At 36.2% G+C, this 19370-nt stretch overlaps 1 protein-coding gene across 1 annotated transcript in view; it reads right to left on the bottom strand.

Moving 5' to 3' along the window:
• LOC109052381 (TOX high mobility group box family member 2) overlaps positions 1-10925 on the bottom strand; it is a 126583-nt gene extending 115658 nt beyond the window's left edge. Inside the window, exon 1 of the mRNA XM_042759068.1 lies at positions 10587-10925. Within this exon, the coding sequence (XP_042615002.1) occupies positions 10587-10688 (102 nt within the window). The 5' untranslated portion in view covers positions 10689-10925. The remainder of the gene's footprint in view (positions 1-10586) is intronic.
• Between the last annotated feature and the right edge of the window lie 8445 nt (positions 10926-19370).

Here is a 19370-nt window from a genome sequence, read left to right as displayed (position 1 = left end):
CGCAGAATCGGTGGGTGGGGCTAAAGAACCAGTGACGCAGAATATGTGGGTGGGACTAAAGAGGCAGTGACGTAGAATTGGTGGGTGGGGCTAAAGAGGCAGTGACGTAGAATTGGTGGGTGGGGCTAAAGAGGCAGTGATGTAGAAGCAGATGTTGATCTTCTCCTTTGGAGGCGGGGCCTAGCCACACTAGTACATCATAAAGTGGCACATTACAAACGAGTCGCTTTCTGAGCGTTGGTTTCAATAAAAGCTATTTTGAACTAACGAGAAAATTTTGAAACTTACAGGATGTTTTTATAGTACATTGACCTGTTATATGTCAAAAGATCAAGGAAAATTATATTTCTCAGTTCATGAGCCCTTTAAAAGGAGTTGTGAATGGCTTTCCAAGGATCTCCTTACCCTGACTCTATAATTACTTCACAATACATGCTCTCAAAGATTTCACATTATAATTTTTTTGTTATAACCCACCACATTTAACATTTATTGGACCCTGATTATCACTGCTGCAATAATCCTACAGATTTAGAAGCGCTTGGTGCTTTCATAACTCATTTCCAGTAGCGCCTTGCAAGTCGGTCAAAGTGCTTTCAGTAAGATGAGCTCAAATGCTTTCACTAAAACTTTTTTTTTGTGGGTCTGTGTAGAAAGCCACAGATGAGTGAGGTGACAGGTCCACAATGAAGCAGAGTCCGCTAAAAATAATCACTGAGTGCTTTCATTGTATTTATGTAACACTTCCTTTAAAATCCCCCACTGCAGGATGACAGAACACCTCCAAAGAAACAACACTAGTTAGTCATTGAGAAATGCTCGAGCTTCAGAAAGAAATAAAGCAATAAGCCCCAAGAAGCTGTGGTTTACAGTGAATTTATAACAGCTAAGGGGCGCTGTTAGGTACGACCCCTAAAACCCCCTTAGCTGTTATAAATTCACTGTAAACCACGCCTTCACGGGGATTTTTGCTTTTATAAAAAGGTTATTCCATAAATGTAGCAGGGTTTCACAAAATAAAACAAAGCAAATAAAATGTAATGATATTAATAAAAACATTATTCTTCCGCCAAACAATGTAGCTCCTCAGAAACGGTTGTGGTTGCAACAAAGTGGTTGCCGAGCAACACACAAACATAAACAAAGGTTTATGTTTGTAGAGTGATTTTCAACAACTTTGAACGTGGCTCAACCAATCAGAATCAAGGACCGGAACTATCCATTCTATATATAGGCTTTTTATGGGCTGAAGTCAAAATGCACTCATCTTACTTTCTTAGTTCCTGGTCGAAATCTGAATGATTTATCAGTGCACGTTATTCCAAAGTCTTCAAAATGACTTTCCTTTTCAGCTGATGGTCTTATTTATCAGCCATCTGCTTTTTAAATATATTTTTCATCATGCAATCAAGTCTTAAAGGATCAAATCAATATATATGGTGCATTTTCATCTAATCCTAAATTAGAAATCCTTTGATAGTGCACATGATCTTTTAATAAAAGTCACGTTTGCTGACGTAAAGAAAACACAATCAGTTTGATGTCAATAACAACTGGATGGGATTCATGCAGGTAATGAACTGTATGCATCTGACAAAATGTATACATCAGAGAATAATAAATGCATCATTCAAGCCCAGAAATTGTCAAACTGAATCCTCAGATGTCATATTTTGTACCTGATGAAATCGTCTGTGCTCACATGTGCATCAGGGGTTAAAACACTTCCTGACCAACAAGAGACAAACTGAAAACCACACACACGTGGGTGACAAAGAAACTGTGCGAACTCTGCGATGCCATCCTGTTTGGTTTAGGTTCAGCTGCCACAAAGTTATTTCCTATTTCAAACTTACACAAGCAGCCATTTTATGACGAGACATGAAACAATCGCTCAGCATGCTGGGAAATGAACGGTAAATGTTTTAATTTAATGCATTTAGATGCACGCATGGCGATGCATCAAAACAGCATTAATGTTTTAAATATGAATTTCACATCAGAGTTTAACAGCTACGCTCTTGTTCTCCTATTCTGAAAACCATCAGTCAACAATTCCCTGGCTTTGAGTTCTGAACTACGCCGAGTGCACTAGAACAATAAACTTCTGTCTTTCAAAGTGACGATCAGAGTGCAGCAACATCTGGTGGCGGGACTCATTTTTGGGTCTCCAAACCGCTGACTGACAATTATGGTCGTCTGAGAAATAATGCATTAAAAGAAAAATCTCCAGTCCATTTTTTTCCCGATTGGATTTCCATGCATTATGGACCACCTGAAAAACCGTGCATGCACCCTCCGTACCCGGTGCTATTTGTGTACATGCATTTAGGGGTGCAGCTACAGCGAGCCCACCACATCCTGAAGGGGGGTCCGGAGCCGTGCGCCGCAGTGTACCGCCGTTCTGTAACGCGCTGACTGGTAGGAAACACAGGCCCCACATCAAGCACTGACAGCTTCTGATCAAAGTGCCCTGAAGCCCCGCGGGGGGGATCTGAATTAATGTCTTCGCCTTTTTTCCAGTTAGGTTTTTCAGTGTTTTTCATCAGTTCATTCTGAGGTCAAACTGCAACAGCACTAATCTAATGCAGATTAACTGAGTTTTATTAGGATGTGTATTACTACTCTGCAATATAAATAAAACAAACATAATTGAACACTGAAAATTTCATATTTAATTCAATGTGTTGCATGCCGTCTCTTTGTAAATTACTTGCAATTTCCAAGTGAAAAATGTTTCTATACCAATTTTTTTTTTCACACCAGTTTTAATTGCATGCAGTTTTACTTTTACTTTAATTGTCCAATTTTATATGTGACACTGGAGCACAAAACAAGTCTTAAGTCTTAAGGGTAAATTTTTCGAGATTTGTAAGCTGAATAAATAATCTCTCCATTGATGTATGGTTTGTTATAAGAACAACAATATTCTTATAAAAAACAACTATAAAAAAATCAATAATATGATGCAAAAAAAAAAAAAAATCTAAATATTGAGAAAAACGCCTTTAAAGTTGTCCAAATAAAGTTCTTAGTAATGCATTTTACTATTTATACTTATAAGTTTTGATATATTTACGTTAGGAAATGTACAGAATAATTCATGGAACATGATCTTTACTTAATATCCTAATTATTTTTGGCATAAAAGAAAAATCTATAATTTTGACCCATACAATGTATTTTTGGTTATTGCTACAAATATACCCCAGAGACTTACTGTAAGACTGCCTTTGTGCTCCAGGGTCACATATGCCTTAGAATAATTAGAATTATTGCAATAAAAACTTCTACGGGGTAGAAAAACAACATGATTGGTGATGTCAACTGAAATGAAAAGTTGTTTAAATGGTTATTGCATTTCAATGAAAGATTAAGATATATCTTAATGTAAAGTGTTTGTTTTCACAATGCATATTGTTCTAAATAAGAGAAAGCATCTTTTAGCCCCCATGCATCATGCATTTAATTTAATTATATGATTTATTTCACTACACTTTAACCCTTTAGCTAAATGCAAATGCTCACTAGATTTTGTCTTTATGTGCTTAACATTTTCATCCAGAAAAGTATACTATTAATTTTCTTTGACAAGTCTCAAACCTAAAGCACAAATTAACTTTCTACCAATGACTTTTTTTTAAAATCAACATGAAAATGTCATTCTCAACACATTTCTGAGTGAAACTGGACATGCAACGAGCAAAGAAAAGTAGTACAAGATTTAATTTTATCGCCAGAAACTGACTGGATGGTGAAAAATGGGTGTATCATATCAGAAGTGGTTGGAGGTTTGGTGATGTCAACTGAAACGGAAAGTCATTTAAGAGGCAAAGTAAGTTATTGCATTTTGATGAAAGATTATGAAGGAGAACGTTTTTCTCCTTTATTATAACACGCAGTGATAAATCATCCACAATAGCATCAGGAACATTCATTAAGAAAGTAAATAAAGTCAATTGGATCAAAAAAGTGACTTCTTAAACCACAGCAGCAGTAAAATCCTGAGACAAACTCCTGGTCACCTGAAGAGATGATCACACATCTCCAGATTCGCATCATCCAGCAGGTACTAAACTCGGCCTCTTTAACGCAGGCCATATCAGCAAGTGTCCCAGAAGTCTGTGCAGCTCTCTTTCCCCCGCGGACAGGCATCGTTATTATTTACTGGCTGCATTACTGAATCAGTTGCTATTCACCATGCAGCCAGCAGCCATTCAGCGCGTCAAACCTCCAGCGCACTCTCTCTCTCTCTCTCTCTCTCTCTCTCTCTCTCTGTGCCAAGGCCAATTAGTGCGCCGCTGCGCTGCACCCCCACAGCTACTGACAGCACTTCACAAAATGCCAGCTACATTTACTGCATTACTGTCTGAGACTGGGACTGGGCTGCAGACACTTTTATACAGGATACAGGGCAGAAAGATGCTCAGTCATTTTTGCATGCTGGTCACCCAAACTCTTCAGCTGTTTCAGTCTGAGCTAAAACAAGTGTATAATGATCATTAACATCCCAGGATGCACTGTAGACATCACTATGCAACTTTGGAGTCATCAAACAATATGATACCAACATCTAGAGAGCAACATAATGAGCTGAAATGTATTTTCACAGTATATATATATATATATATATATATATATATATATATATATATAAAATTATTTTTAAAAATAAACTTGAAATTTAATAAATAACATGCTTTTAAATATTTAATAAATATACAGAAAAATATACAATATACATAGTATACACATTAAAAATGAATTTTCAAATGTAATTACACACACACACTAGGACTGCATGATTATGACAAAAATCATAATTGTTGATTATTCCCTTGAAATTGCAATTGTGATTATCACAATTTATATTGAATGATGTTTGATGTAACTGCATGCCGTATTTTTATATGAAAATAAACAAGATGAAAACACTAACTGCAAAACTTTTAGTGCCTTTGTATAGTATTAAACCTCAAATGTTAACAATACACAACTCATTTACATAGTATCTACGTAAAATTCACAAAGTGCACATTTTATGGTTCTCTCTTAGATCTCTGTATTTCACACAGGTATTGGAGTTTTGTAACACCGTTTTGTGGTTCTGACTCATAAAGCAAAGCATTGAATAGTTTTGAAAAGGTCTCGCTCACCACAGAGTGCACAGACATTTTCACACCGCATGCCAGCAATACAGCTGCACAGTAGGGCCGTGAAGCGCCTCGTTGTGAATGTTTCTACATTTCACAACACAGGAGTGATTTACCATCGCCAAGAGAACTTCTAAAACATTATATTTGGAAGGCAAATGAAGATTTAACAGTGACTAGAAATTATTCTATTTTGCTTTGCTGTCTAAACATTTCTCATCACAAAATAACTAGATTCAAAGGCTGAATTTTGAACATGAAGTAACATTTCTGAGCATGTCTTATTATTAATCTCATATTATCAATTTGCGGACAGATTTTTGGTCCCCACTGTACCAATGCATACTGTGCTATTCATAAACCTGTTGAAAAATCGGCTACAAACAAACCTGATGGATGAAAATAAGAAATGAACAATGGCTCACGGGCAGGTTTATAATGTTGTGGCAGCACCGTTAGACGGATTGCACCACTCTGCCATACAAATGAACGGCTCGGCGCAGCTTCTGTTAGGCCTCGACCGCCTCTTTCCACCTAATTAACTTCCCCGTGTTCAGAACGCAGCTCAGTCGGCCTGACGACTCATTTTATCTCACATCTCCATTACAGTGTCGAGGAAAGAGGAGAACTGTCACATACAGGAAAAGGTAATTATCGGCGACATTTGCTTTATGCAAACTGATAGGATCATTTTCACTTGTTGTTTTCTCTGGTTTTAATGTGAACAAGACTCAATGATTTGAGATAACATGTAGGTTCAAGAGTAAACATATATGCATATAAAACTCCATTTATATATATATGCAATCCCCTGCTTTGAATTACAACGCTGATAGAGATCCTGAAATGCATGTCGATTTAACATGCAGAATCAGTGTAAAAGATGCAAACCTGATGATTTTTCCCATGCAATCACACGACCCTACTCCCGCACATCTACATACGCTGCATGTCTCCATATGCAATGCACAGCATGCACAAAAATAATAGCCACAATTTTCTTCTTGAAAATCTCTTATTTCCCCTGTATATACGCATGCACTGATGCATTTTGGTTAAAGTATTACTTAAGCTAAAGACAGTTGCACTCGTAGATGCACCACTCTGCACCCATTTCCAGTAATTGCTAGGCCTGCGAGTTATTTTTAGATGGTTTAAGCAGCGAAGAACAAGCTCAAAGAGTAAGACAGAGAGAGACAAACTCTTTGAACAGGCGAAATAATAAGTTAAGACCTCAGACTGTCTCACAGTCACCCACTTACAGGGATCTGATTCAGGAGCGAAAAAGTTTTTTGGCTGCTGCTTAACGTCTGGGGTGTCTTTTCTTTTGATGGCTGACACTCGGATGTACAATAAAACTGAAAGTCAAACTTTTATGAAACTCACTGCAAGAAACGGTTAACCTTACATGCTCGTGGACGTCCGGACCTGCTTTGAAATGATATTTGCATGCCATTTTTATATTTCTAATGCAATGGGATGTTCAATGAGAAAAATGTAGGACAAGTCGGACTAATTGGATCCGTGTTGAATGGGAATGTTGGAGCAAATTATTGCATTTTGATGAAAGAAAAATTAAGGCGAACTTTAATTTGAATAACACACACTGATTAACCATTCTTGATAAATCCAGAATCATGCATTAAAAAAGTGTAGTGAATAGGGTTGATTTAGATTTCAAGTTGACTTGACACAAAAATCGATATATATATATATTGAAAATCAAACTCTTGACAAGTGAGTGCTATAATATACTTGATGATCTAGGAGTCAGAAGTAGTTGGCTTGTCTGTAACACTCAAATGAGTCACGGCTAACTGTGGTCTGCCTATCTCTGTCTGCATTAATACAGTACGCTGGCGAAGAGGGGGAAGTGGTCCATCTTCTCTTAACCTATCCAACTTCAATTTTAAACGCAACGAATGAGCCCCGGGCGATGCTCAAGTCATAATGCATTCGACAAACATTCTCTGGGTGAAACATGCATTTATGAAGAGATGGCCTTTAGAGGAGGAATTCACAGAGCGTATGCTTAACAAACAATACACCCACTCATGAAAACGAGAGATAGAAAGTCAGCATACTCAAAGTGAGAATGAGTCACAGCTCAACTGAAACTTCAGCATGAAGACACCAGAAAAGAATGTTCGACCCAAAATCTTGCACAGACTCTTAAAACTAGGTTTTGCACCATTGGACCAATGGGCTCTTGGGTAAATAATACTAACATAGCAGTTACTAGCAGCGGAGGAGGGTGTGTTTGCATTGGAAGTATGGATCTGGCAGGTTTGTTGCAGGGCAAATGATGACACTGGTTAATGTATTATCGATTGCCTGGTAGTTATAGCTGTAAAGTTGCTTCCCTATTCTGAGGTGTAACTGCCTGCAAACTATATGCATGCATAAAAACATGGAATGAACAAATCAACAGATAATTATGTGAAAGTCTGCTTTTCGGTCTTAAGTTGAGGTCATATTAAGGAAAATTCATGAGTAAAAAATGCCACTTGTTTATTGTCAATCATAAAGACAGAAGTCACTTTTGCACCAAGCAGGTTTCTGTTGGCCAAATTTCCATGAGAGAATCTTTCTTGTGAATTTTCCAATTATGTGAATTCCTACTGAAATGATTGGATTTCGCTGAAATGTGCCCGCAATTTTACGCACTAAACATTTACTCTGAAAATACACTCTTCACAAGTGCAATTTGGTGTGTTGTTAGGTAAATAATATGACATGTTTATGGCTAGCTAGCTGAACAACAACATAATCACATGTTTAAAGTGAAATCTGTCGCCCCCTTCTGTACACCAGAGCAACGCAAGATTCATTTCGCGAACTGAAATGTGACTTCGATAAAGCATATTTCTTCTCGTATTTCAACATGGCGGCCATCATGAAAAAAAAAAAAAAAAAAAAAACGAAACAATAACTGTATTTATTTTCTTGGAAGTGCAAAAGGAAAAAACAGAAAAAAAAAAAAACATAATTACTGCACATTTAATCACCGTAACTCAAGGTATATCATAATAAGTAAGGCAGCTAACCTAAAGATTAAAGATGCAAGTGGACAGTAGTGAACTTAAATCCAGATTTCTCAAAAATGGGATTGCACTTGCTATAACAAGTCTTCTAAAATAATTATTAATTTGTAATTTCTGCATATATCCATTGCTGAAAACAGAAACTCGAATTTATGAGATTCTCCTACGTTTTGGGAAGCATATTCTTGTTTTGGTTAACCACACAGTATGTGCATTGTTCTTCCATTTACTACATTTCACACTTCACATGCAAGTATGAAAAAGCTCATGCGTGGCTCAGGAATGCAGCATGTAGCATGTTTGTGTGTTAGCGACAGGAAACGATAGTCACTTATCATGGATGGCCTAGTTTTTCAGAACTATTTCCGGTTCATGTGGCACCCCTGTAAACCACTTCACGCAAACGCTAAAACGTTACATATTAATGCGAGACCTCCATACGTGACCTTCATTTGGGGCCTCTCAAGAATGTTGGAGAATATTGCATTATTAAAGCTGAGGCACATAAAGAGGGCCATTGTGGTGGGGAGAGCAGGCTTTTCCCCTAAAATTTAGTTTCATAATGTCCACTTGCACAGGATCATTTTTCAACGTATGGAGTTGGCTTAGATTACTCTGCTCTCCATTCGCCGGCTGATCTTTTCCATATGCTCAGAACCACAAGCTTAACTCTGTGACACCCTACTATAAACACCCATCAGCAAATTATGAGTTACTCTCTGTCAGGATGACTGAATGTTAAGCTCTATCACAGGCTGTCTTATAAAAAATAAAAAAATAAATCTGCAATGCTTTTAAAGAAAGATGGGTTATTAAATAATGCATTTTCTCCTAAAGGTAAAAGCCAGTGTTTCAACCATTATATACAGCCAATGCGATTCATACATCAATTTTTATATGTATAAAATATGAGTATAACACATTGAGTTCAATAAAACAATTATGAAGTAATACACAATCTGTACATTACTGGGCCGCAGCCCGAGGCTCAAAAATTCTCACAGCTGATTGGTTCCTGAATAATAATGTGCAAATTCATATTTAGTCTGTTTATTAGAAAACAAAGTAGATATACTCATATATTTTCATTCAGTATCCGGTTTGGTGGCGTTTAACTACTGTTCAAGCTTCAGGAACACAACACGGAACACGGAAAATGTAAACGCGTGACCAGCGCTTGAATACATCGATTCAATTCCGAACCAACTCCGAATTCTACGTAAAAGAAATGCGAATTTGACAGTTCGACGTTCCTTTTGAGTACTACAGGATCACAAAAGCCTGACTAAACTTTTATGTCAATTTAGCAGTAAGAAAGAAAAGAAAGATAAAAAAAAACAGCATGGACTAAAAACCGAGTTCTTACAGAGTTGCATTATGCAAATACCATTAAAACCCATAACAGCAATACCGCCTCAAATTTGATTTGAATTATTCTTAACGCTGCACGCATCACAGATAACTGGGTGGACGTAAAGTCCGGAGAGAAACGAGGAGGTGAAGTGCATTTCTTTAACTGATTAAAATCTCATCCTAGTCAGCCTCTACGACGCCGAATCCTAGCACACATTATATTTTCATTCAGCACTGTACTGTATCTTACACATCTCGACCCGTCAGCAGTCCGTCGCCTAACTTAACACAATGCGCACAGTATTCTGTTTTAAATGTTCTTTATGAATATTGCTGAAAAAGCTGAATGCACCATCCAGCGTTTTGGGTCTCGGACTAACTGTCTTGTTTCTTTCCAATCAAAAGGCACAGAAATCCAGCCAGAAAGATGAGCAGAGTTCCGCGTGATAAATAAATAACGCGCCTAAGAACTAATTAATTGTTCGCTACACGTGGAATTGCAACTACGTCACAGAGGGATGCAGTTCTATCAGCAAAGCAATTATGAAGCGAATTCGCATCCAGACAGAAAGAAAAGATGCTTCATGTCTCATATGATTCATGTTCAACGAGAGGCGCTGGACCTGGACAGGGGCTCTGCATCTTTCCTCTGGAAACAAGTCTTTAGCGGACTTTAGTTACTTAACCTCATGCTTTCCAGGCGCGATGCCGCGTTGCACTTACAGCCTGCTTTTGCACGAATATAGTGATGCAAGTGCATGTGCACGATTCCCGAGATAGCGAACTAAGTTTGGGACTGTTTGCCACCTTGTCCGGGAGATGCGCGCGCGTCCGAGGTTTCGCATCACCCACCAATGCGCGCTCAAAACTCACACATTCACCATATGCAGCCTACACTAAATAACACGATGTTCATTCTGCAACAGATGAAACTGCCCTGAAGTGAATGAAGCGGGTTATTTCCCATCTGGGAAAGAGAAACTGAACCGGTGCGAAAAAGAAGAAGGAGAAGCCAACGCGCGGCGGGGTAAATTACCTTGTTGCAGTGGTAATAGTCCAGAGAGGAGAGGCTGGTGTCGGTGGGTAATGTACAGGAGCCCACGCTTGAAGGAGGTGCAGGGTAAAATCTCACATCCATCGCCCGCTCCGCTAGACTGAAGGCATGGAGAGCAGCTCGCGCTTCTGTTCTCTCTCTCTCTCTCTCTCTCTCTCTCTCTCTCTCTCTCTCTCTCTCTCTCTCTCTCTCTCTCTCTCTCTCTCTCTCTCTATTGTTAACCCAAACAAAAAGCAACAGAACGACTGAAAGAGAAAGGGGTTGAGCCTCTCTTCTTGCTCTCCTCACATCCGTCCACGAGATTTGTTCTGTTCCATATGAAAACGCGCGCGGTGGATATTGTGCGATTATTTACGCGCTTAAAATGCACTTCAACGCAAAACAGTCTAAATAGCCTAAAATCTGTTAATATATTCACTATAAGTGAAATGATGTAGGTTTTAATATAAGAACGTTTTCTTTTTTAAACAAAATACTTATACAGTAAAATGCATTTAAAATGATGTTTTTAATAAGTAAAAATGTAAAATAAAAAATATAGAATAAATACAGTACCGTCTAAAACATTGTCATTGTATATTTCGCGGGAAATTTCTAATGCAAAACAGTATGTAGCCTTACTTGTGTGTGTGTGTGTGTGTGTGTGTGTGTGTGTGTGTGTGTGAGTGTGTGTGTGTGTGTGTGTGTGTGTGCGCGCGTGTGCGTGTGTTTCTGACACTGACTGCTCCGTGTGAAATGTCAGGCGACCTCTGCTGATGGGAGCTGAAAGGAAAAGAAGGAGAGATGAATGAGAGAGATTTGAGATGGGACATCACGCTGAATTGATGACTGCTTCACAAACACTATTTGGACTCTTTAAAGTTGCAAAAAAAACTTCCCGACATGGACAGTATCACTGAAACAGATGTTCTGAGGAATTACTCTTATATTCCTAAACACACATAAAGAAACAGAGGAGCAGCCCAGCCAATCATACACACTCTCTGTCTGTCAATCATCTTAGATAGATAGATAGATAGATAGATAGATAGATAGATAGATAGATAGATAGATAGATAGATAGATAGATAGATAGATAGATAGATAGATAGATAGATAGATAGATAGATAGATGGATGGATGGATGGATGGATGGATGGATGGATGGATGGATGGACTTTTTTATGTGAGCATTAAAAACAATTTAAATGGAATGTTACATTTTATTATTTAGCAAATATTATGGGAATGTTACTTTCAAATGTTTTCTAACACATCTGTAACTAACATTTAAAAAATCAAATGTTTTAGAAAACATTCCAGAAATGATACATAAATCTCCCTTGCTTTGCAGCCTGAAATAAAGACAGGGACATTTTTTGTTTTATCCAGCTGTATTTACTCAGTGCAACTTAAAACATCCAAGTGAAAGATAAAACACCAACATGAACCCCCAGGCAAATTTTCCTCAAGAACTTGATGGTATTTTGGTGTTCTATCTTTCAGTTGCACTGAGTAAATACAGCTGGATAAAACAAAAACTGTGTCCGTCTTCACTTCAGTCTGCAAAGCAACAAAATGTCATTATTTTAAAGGCTGATTCTTTTCAATACCCACTGTACAGTCATATTAAATTCATGTTTGCATTCTCAGTCTTTTAATATTGAACTTACTACTCTATATACTAATATATTTCCATTAGACCATGTTTTTATGGGTTTAACTACACTTTAAGCTTCACAAATATATAATACTGTACACAGCATATTTTATTGCTCAATTAAAAGCATGTGATGGCCAAACCTTTTCTTGATCAAGTCAAAATACAACAATTAAATTCTGAATAAACTCTGAAATCTATAACTGTCTATCTGCAATTATACTGTACAATTATAACACTATTTAAGTTGATGTTGCATATGCTTATTCATCCTTCTAAACCAATACATTTCTCTGATTTTATGCTGTGCATCTAGCGTTTAACCTAACAGAAGACATGAAGAGCATTAAACAGGGAATAGAGATGGAGCACAACATCACTTAATATAATGTTAAACGTTCCTAATGAACAGACCACTAACTCGGCTGCAAAACTGCTTGTATTCTCTGAACACAAGCGGTGGATTTTACATCTATAATGCGCACAATTGCATATAGAATGAGTCTGCATTTCATGTGTGTGTGTTTGGCGCGGTTGTGAGTGAGCTGTCATTGTCATCGCAGTAGGACACTTGTTGTCTCTCCACGACCGTGTGCTTGTCAACATGCTTATTGTACCACATGCAGTTAGTGTGAGTGTGCTGGAGAGGGTCCTGGGGTGGGAACTTGTTTAATAAAAGCCACAGATGGAGAACTCAACAGGCATGTGGAGCAGACGCTCGTAAGAGAGAACATAGCTGTTCATGCATTGCATTTATGTGCATGCACATGCATGTTTTATGTATCTGTGTGTGTGTATATTTAGGGGTTAACAGGCTCAGGGATTCCATTGCATCACGGCTTTGGAATGTGTAGTGCCTCCCTTCCCAGCATCCTCTTGTGTTCAACAAAGAGCAGGGACAAAAAAAAAAAAAAAAAAAAACATTGCTAGTGCAAAGATTTGTTTAATTTATGAAGCACTGATAAGCTGCAACCCAGCGACCCCCAGAAACCAATTACCGCTATATGGCCTTAATTGACTGAATCTCACAAAAGAACATGTCCAGGTCATTATTTCACCACAAAATCACAAGAAAGATGCTGATTTAACTGTTCCTCAAAATATATAACCTTGTGATTCTGTGTCCCGTTAATCTGTTTGTTTGAGATCTGAACAGACAGACACCGAAACAACCAATGATGTGAAACTGGGGCGGGACTATTGACAAATTTATTCATTTATCGACGAATGTCAGAAGGCGATGTGAAAACCTGTTTGGAAACAGTTTGAACACAGTTATGTTTGCAATTCTGATGTGAGAATACTGCCACAGATGTTACACACAATTTTATTTTTAATTAATTAATTTTACTTGTATTTATTTATTTTTATCTATTTATTTTTTATGTAATACATTTTTTATTATTTTTTTTTTATTATTATTATTATTATTTTTTTTATTAACTGCATTTTCATTAATTTAATGGAAAAACAACATATCATTTAAAATGTAAACTTAAATAAACAGTATGCAGCCTTTAATTATTATTAGTAATAAATAAAAATGTTTTAAAATTACTTTCATCAAAAATGTACATAGATGTATGTAATACATCAAAATACAAAAAAAAATGTATCTATGTATTACAGTAATGAGAATGGAAAATAATGACAACAACAAAAAAGACACATAAACAATGAGTATTTAATAGGAAATTGTGCTTAACTGTTAAAGAAAGAAATATCACAATGCAAAAAAAAAAAAAATCAATTTTGTCTTTAAAAATGGCTTTATTTTTATGCACAATTAATTTTCTTTTAATTTGCAAAATGTGACCTAGACCTGTTTTTACGAGACACATCCAATTACTCCTGCACTTAGCCAATTAACAAAGCAGATGACACTTTGCATTTCATGAAATCCTTCGAAAATAGTTACAAACGGCAATTGTCACCTTCTTTACAGTAAATGAAGTACACACACACACACACTCACAAATGTGTGTGAAGAGAGACGGCGAGAACGTTCAGCCATAATAAGCGAGGGCCAATAAATAAGGGAGGTTACACAAGTGTTATTAAATGTCAAAATGATTACTGTGTCAGTGAACGGCTGGCTTATTCGAGCTGAACACGTCGCGTTGAGCTCTCGTCACAAACCACCACCTCGATGAACAAAAGAATACACTCTTACTATAAACTTACATCCCGACACGTTAAACCTTCTCCACACATTCAGTGTTTCTGAGCATTTGTATACAGATTTGATTCTACTTTGCATGCACATCTATGAGTGTCCACTGATTTTTGTGGCTTATTTCAGAGATACGGCTGGTGTTTTCACATTTAAAAAGATAATGTTGGAAAATTCTGTCATTGTTCCAAAACATGCATGGCTTGCTTTCTTTCTTCTGTGAAACTCAAACTGAAGATATTTAGTAGAAGGTTGACGCTGCTCTTCTGAATTCAATGCAGGCATGAACTGTAAGTAAAAGGACGACTAGCATCGTAAAAGCAGTTCACACAACTAAACTGCTCATAATTGATTTTCTGCTGAAACCACATTTGCATGCACATACATTGTGACGTGTATCATAAACCGAATGGTTTATATGTAGGCGTGGGCATGAGATTTCAGAGCAGCGGTGGAGGAAAGAAAGACATACTGGTTTGGAAACACGTGACGGTGAGTAAATGATGACAGGAATCCGTTCCTGTAAGTGTGCTTGTTTTGGTTCGATGGCTTGTGTTTGCTGGCTTTGGTGAGAAAGTACCTGTGTGCCATTTACAGGGATGTTCATTTTATCCTCCCTGAATCCTTTTTTTGTTGTTTTTTTGCCTCCTGGCCGACAGTAATGAGAATATGTTGTGCTGTTTACAAGAAATGGACATTTAAAGAGCTGTTTTTAGCTGTATGTTTCCATTCTCTGCGCGTTTCCATTCTGCAGTCACCAAAACTAAAAAAAAGATGATAAATCTTTAGTGCACAAAATAGTGCAAACAAAATATTAAGAATATTTAAGCCTGTCACTATGTTCCCAATATAAGGAATATATAATACACTACAATTATATAAAACTATATATATATATATAACATTAAGTACTTCAACTTTAAATTAAAATAAGCATTGCTGCCTTTACAACTACATAAATTAAAATGCATTTTTAAATATATAGATATTTATATATTAGTATCTAAAATGTATTTGTTTATTAGTGTCCTCATTCCACTACTGTAACATTAAACTGATCAATCAGCATATAACTTCATAGTTTTGTCTATTTCGTTGACCAGAGATCATACTGCACATAAGCAGCTTATCAACATGCTTCATATTTGCATAATTTCAAAGACTGCTTTTTCTTATGTACACAATATGGTAATGTCGTGTGATGATGACACGTAGCGTTTATTTCCCCTAAACCTCTTCAAACGTGCCAGTCAAGAGAGTTAGTTTCATGTTTACTTTGGTTATTAGAAATCATTAAATCCGTAATCCTTCTAGTGGGGTTTTCAATCAGGTCTTTCTTATTGTGTAGCTTTTGCATTATAAATAATAAATGCCAGAGCATACCTCGCTTCTTCGTAATGATTGTGACATTTCAAAATCAAAACGAGTGCACTCCACTTGCTGAAGAGTCAAATTTTCCCTCAACAAAAGACTTGACTCGAAGCCAACAAAATGACTAAGATCAGCACTTTGGTTATCATCAGACGCTGTGTCATTTTTCTCTTGCTTTTCATGCACTCAACTCCAGCACAATCCACTCTGTCAACTCCAGAAAGAACAGGCTGAGATTCAACGGGCCTGTTTGCTAAAACATATTCCTCGTCTCGCTCTCTCTCTCTCTCCAATTAATAAAAGAAAAGCACCTGTCTGTGTTCCTTGCTTTCTCATTCTCAATATGAACATGCATATATTTAGAACTGAAATGTGCTGTTTGCATAATCATTCAATACCCACAGGTTAATATTTCCAGCTTTTACAGCAATGACAAGCTTTTTGGGCAAAGTGTTGCTTTTTTCCTCCTGGGACGTTACTGCTTATGCGTTTGGAAGCTGTAATTACGATATGATGTGCATGCAAGTGATTTTGCATGGAATAAAATAATGTGTTGACAATATTTTGCACTACACAACACAAACAGGATGTGTTTTAGCACTACAGTGCAACAAAATGAAAAGCAAACAATGACAATCCACATTTCTTATGCTGCCACAGAGAATAATGGGAAATGTGATTTTATCACACTCCCTTTATAAACCAACCATGCAGCATTTTCTGGCAAGCGTCAGCACTATTGTGCATCAGCTGCATAAAATGCATGCAAACCAGTTGCTGTAAGTGATAAAGGCATTATGCTACTGTCAAACCCACAACCTCCTAAAACGTCACGAACATGCAATGTAATTTTTTTAAAGACATTTGTGTTACAAAAATAATTAAAAACATGAGCTCAGTGAAAAATGTCTATTGAAGCTGATGCATCTTTATCAAGAGGACATTTTTCCTGCTTCATATACACTTATTAAACCTTTTGTATTTGTCTTTTATCAGTCAAGTCTCTTGTGCTGTTTGCATTCTTATCATAAACAAACACTTGCTATAAAAACACATTTGTCAAGTCACACTGTTCAGGGAACACACGAGGAAACGTTTAACAGACTTTAATCAAAGAAACACTGGGAATAATCCACAACAGGAGCTTGAGCAACACATGTACACCAACAGAGATGGACTGGACAGACCTGAACATAAATACAGGGGATGATTGGGGAAACACAGGTGCATGGGATGACTAATCAAACTAATAAGACAGAACGAAGACAGGAACGAGACCATATAAGGAAACAGGAAGGACTACGGGGGCAAAACAGGTCCAAAAGTCTGACAACATTATAGTTTAGAATAAGAATTGTTTATTGAGTGAGCAAAACAATACATTTTATAGCTAAGAATATATAGTAACAAATAAATAAATTAAGAATTATACAGTATGTGTAATAATTAATACATTTTAAAAATACATATAAAAATCTATAATAACAAATAAATAAATTAGAACAATACATTAAGCTAAGAATATATGCAGTATGAGTAATAATTAATAAATAAAAAATAAAACATATCATAGCTAAAAATTTATAATAACAAATGAATGAATTAGAATTAAAAGTCCATTGTTAAGAATATTTAAGAGTACTTAATAAATTAGAAACAACACATATATTATAGTTTAGAATAATAATGAATATGAATGAACAGTGTTTATTATAGCTAAGATATATATATATATATATACAATTAAAATAATACATATAGCTATATAATATATGAGAGAACATATGAGGACGATAATGAATGCATATTATAAAAATGCATATTATACCTATAAATATAAAAATAATAATAAGTATTATTATTATTATAAAATTAATAAACAACAGATATTACAGTTAAGAATATATAAGAAAAAGAAATAAATAGATAAAAAAAAATAACAGTTATAGCTTAGAATATATAAGGAGAAGAAATTATACAATAAATATTTTAAATAATAATAATGATTGGAAATTGGAAAATATACAACAACAAAAAATAAAAATAAAAATACAACAATCAATGAGTCAACTAATTAAACCTAGATTTTTAAGAGTGTGCTCGCTGGTAAATACTCGTGAAAAACACATGCTCATAAGATGTTCTGATATGCAATAGTAATGCTGCTGTTTACTTTAAACAAAACTAATAAGTGTGTGTGTGTGCATGTGTGTGTGTGTGCGTGTGTGTCTGTGCATGTGTGTGTGTGCACGCGCATGTGTGTGTGTGTGTGTGTTTTTGTGTGTGTGTGTGTGTGTGGTCTGAGTGTGTGGTGTGTGTGTGTGTGTGTGTGGTGTGTGTGTGTGTGTGTGTGTGTGTGTGTGTGTGTGTGTGTGTGTTCATACAGTGTGTGACTGACAAACTTCATCCGATCCTTCAATGCTCTCGTGTTCTGAGTGTAACGTGAACACAGGTTCAGTCCGTCACATTGTGTGGATAACTCGAGCGATTTGAGATGTTTGGGCAACATTCCTCAACAGCGTTTGCTAAGACTTACACTAGTCCCGCTGCGCATTATAATGAGCTAGTCATAATTACACATAATTGCAGTGTACTCGCATCTCAACAACAGGTTTGAAGTAAGTACACAGTTAGCAAAGACAGTTCGCCAGAACAATAGCTGCTGAATTTTGATTGTAATTATTAGTGCATCAGTCTTTTGATAATTGTAAGTCACAGAAAGTAGCTCTTCTCGACTGGTTTTGTTTCCGGACACAAATTTTACATTAGACATCAAGTGGATCCACAATTGTTTATTGTGTGAGAGTAAACAAAAAAATGTCCTTAAAAGCATTGAAACTTCAACACTAGTTTCTAAATGTTTGGCTAATGTCTTCTAAATAGCTGCTGAGAGCATGAAACCATTGGAAATAAAGACAAAACATTTGTGGCAAAATATCTAATGAAATTTATTTTGCTATCAAATGCATGATTATATGGCTGTTTACAGATTATTTCAGTGCATTTAGCATTGTTTTTGAATGCATTTTTGAGAGCTGATCCACTAATTGAGAACCACTGACAAATAGAAAATGAGAGTTTTTAAAAAGTACCTATAAAAGTTGCAATGGAAACTTGGTTGTTATGAAGATGATGTGATGTTTATCGTATGAACGTAAACCAAAATGTCCCTAAAAAGCACTGAAACTCCAACACAGGTTTCTAAATGTTTTCTAAAAAAAAAAATTTTGTCAATAATTATCATTCAGAAATTGCTATTAAATTTCACTATCAATTAAAAAGAAATATATTGAATTAAACAAAGTATAGAAAGACTGAAATACTATTTTTTGGAAAATATACTCAAAATTTTTTTTTTACAGTATAAAAGCATGAAACCATTGAAATTAAAGAGACATTTGTGCCAAAATACCTAATGACAAAATAAGTCAAAATAATGCACGATTATATGGTTATTTGCATTAAATATATGTGTGTGTGTGTGTGTGTGTGTGTGTGTGTGTGTGTGTGTGTGTGTGTGTGTGTGTGTGTGTGTGTGTGTGTGTGTGTGAGATGGGAAAAATTTTTATATGCATTTAAAATA

The sequence above is a fragment of the Cyprinus carpio genome, chromosome A6 (genome assembly GCF_018340385.1).
Source record: "Cyprinus carpio isolate SPL01 chromosome A6, ASM1834038v1, whole genome shotgun sequence".
NCBI lineage: Eukaryota > Metazoa > Chordata > Actinopteri > Cypriniformes > Cyprinidae > Cyprinus > Cyprinus carpio.
The sequence above is the reverse complement of the archived record's forward strand: the minus strand, read 5'-3'. Positions and strand labels throughout refer to the sequence as shown.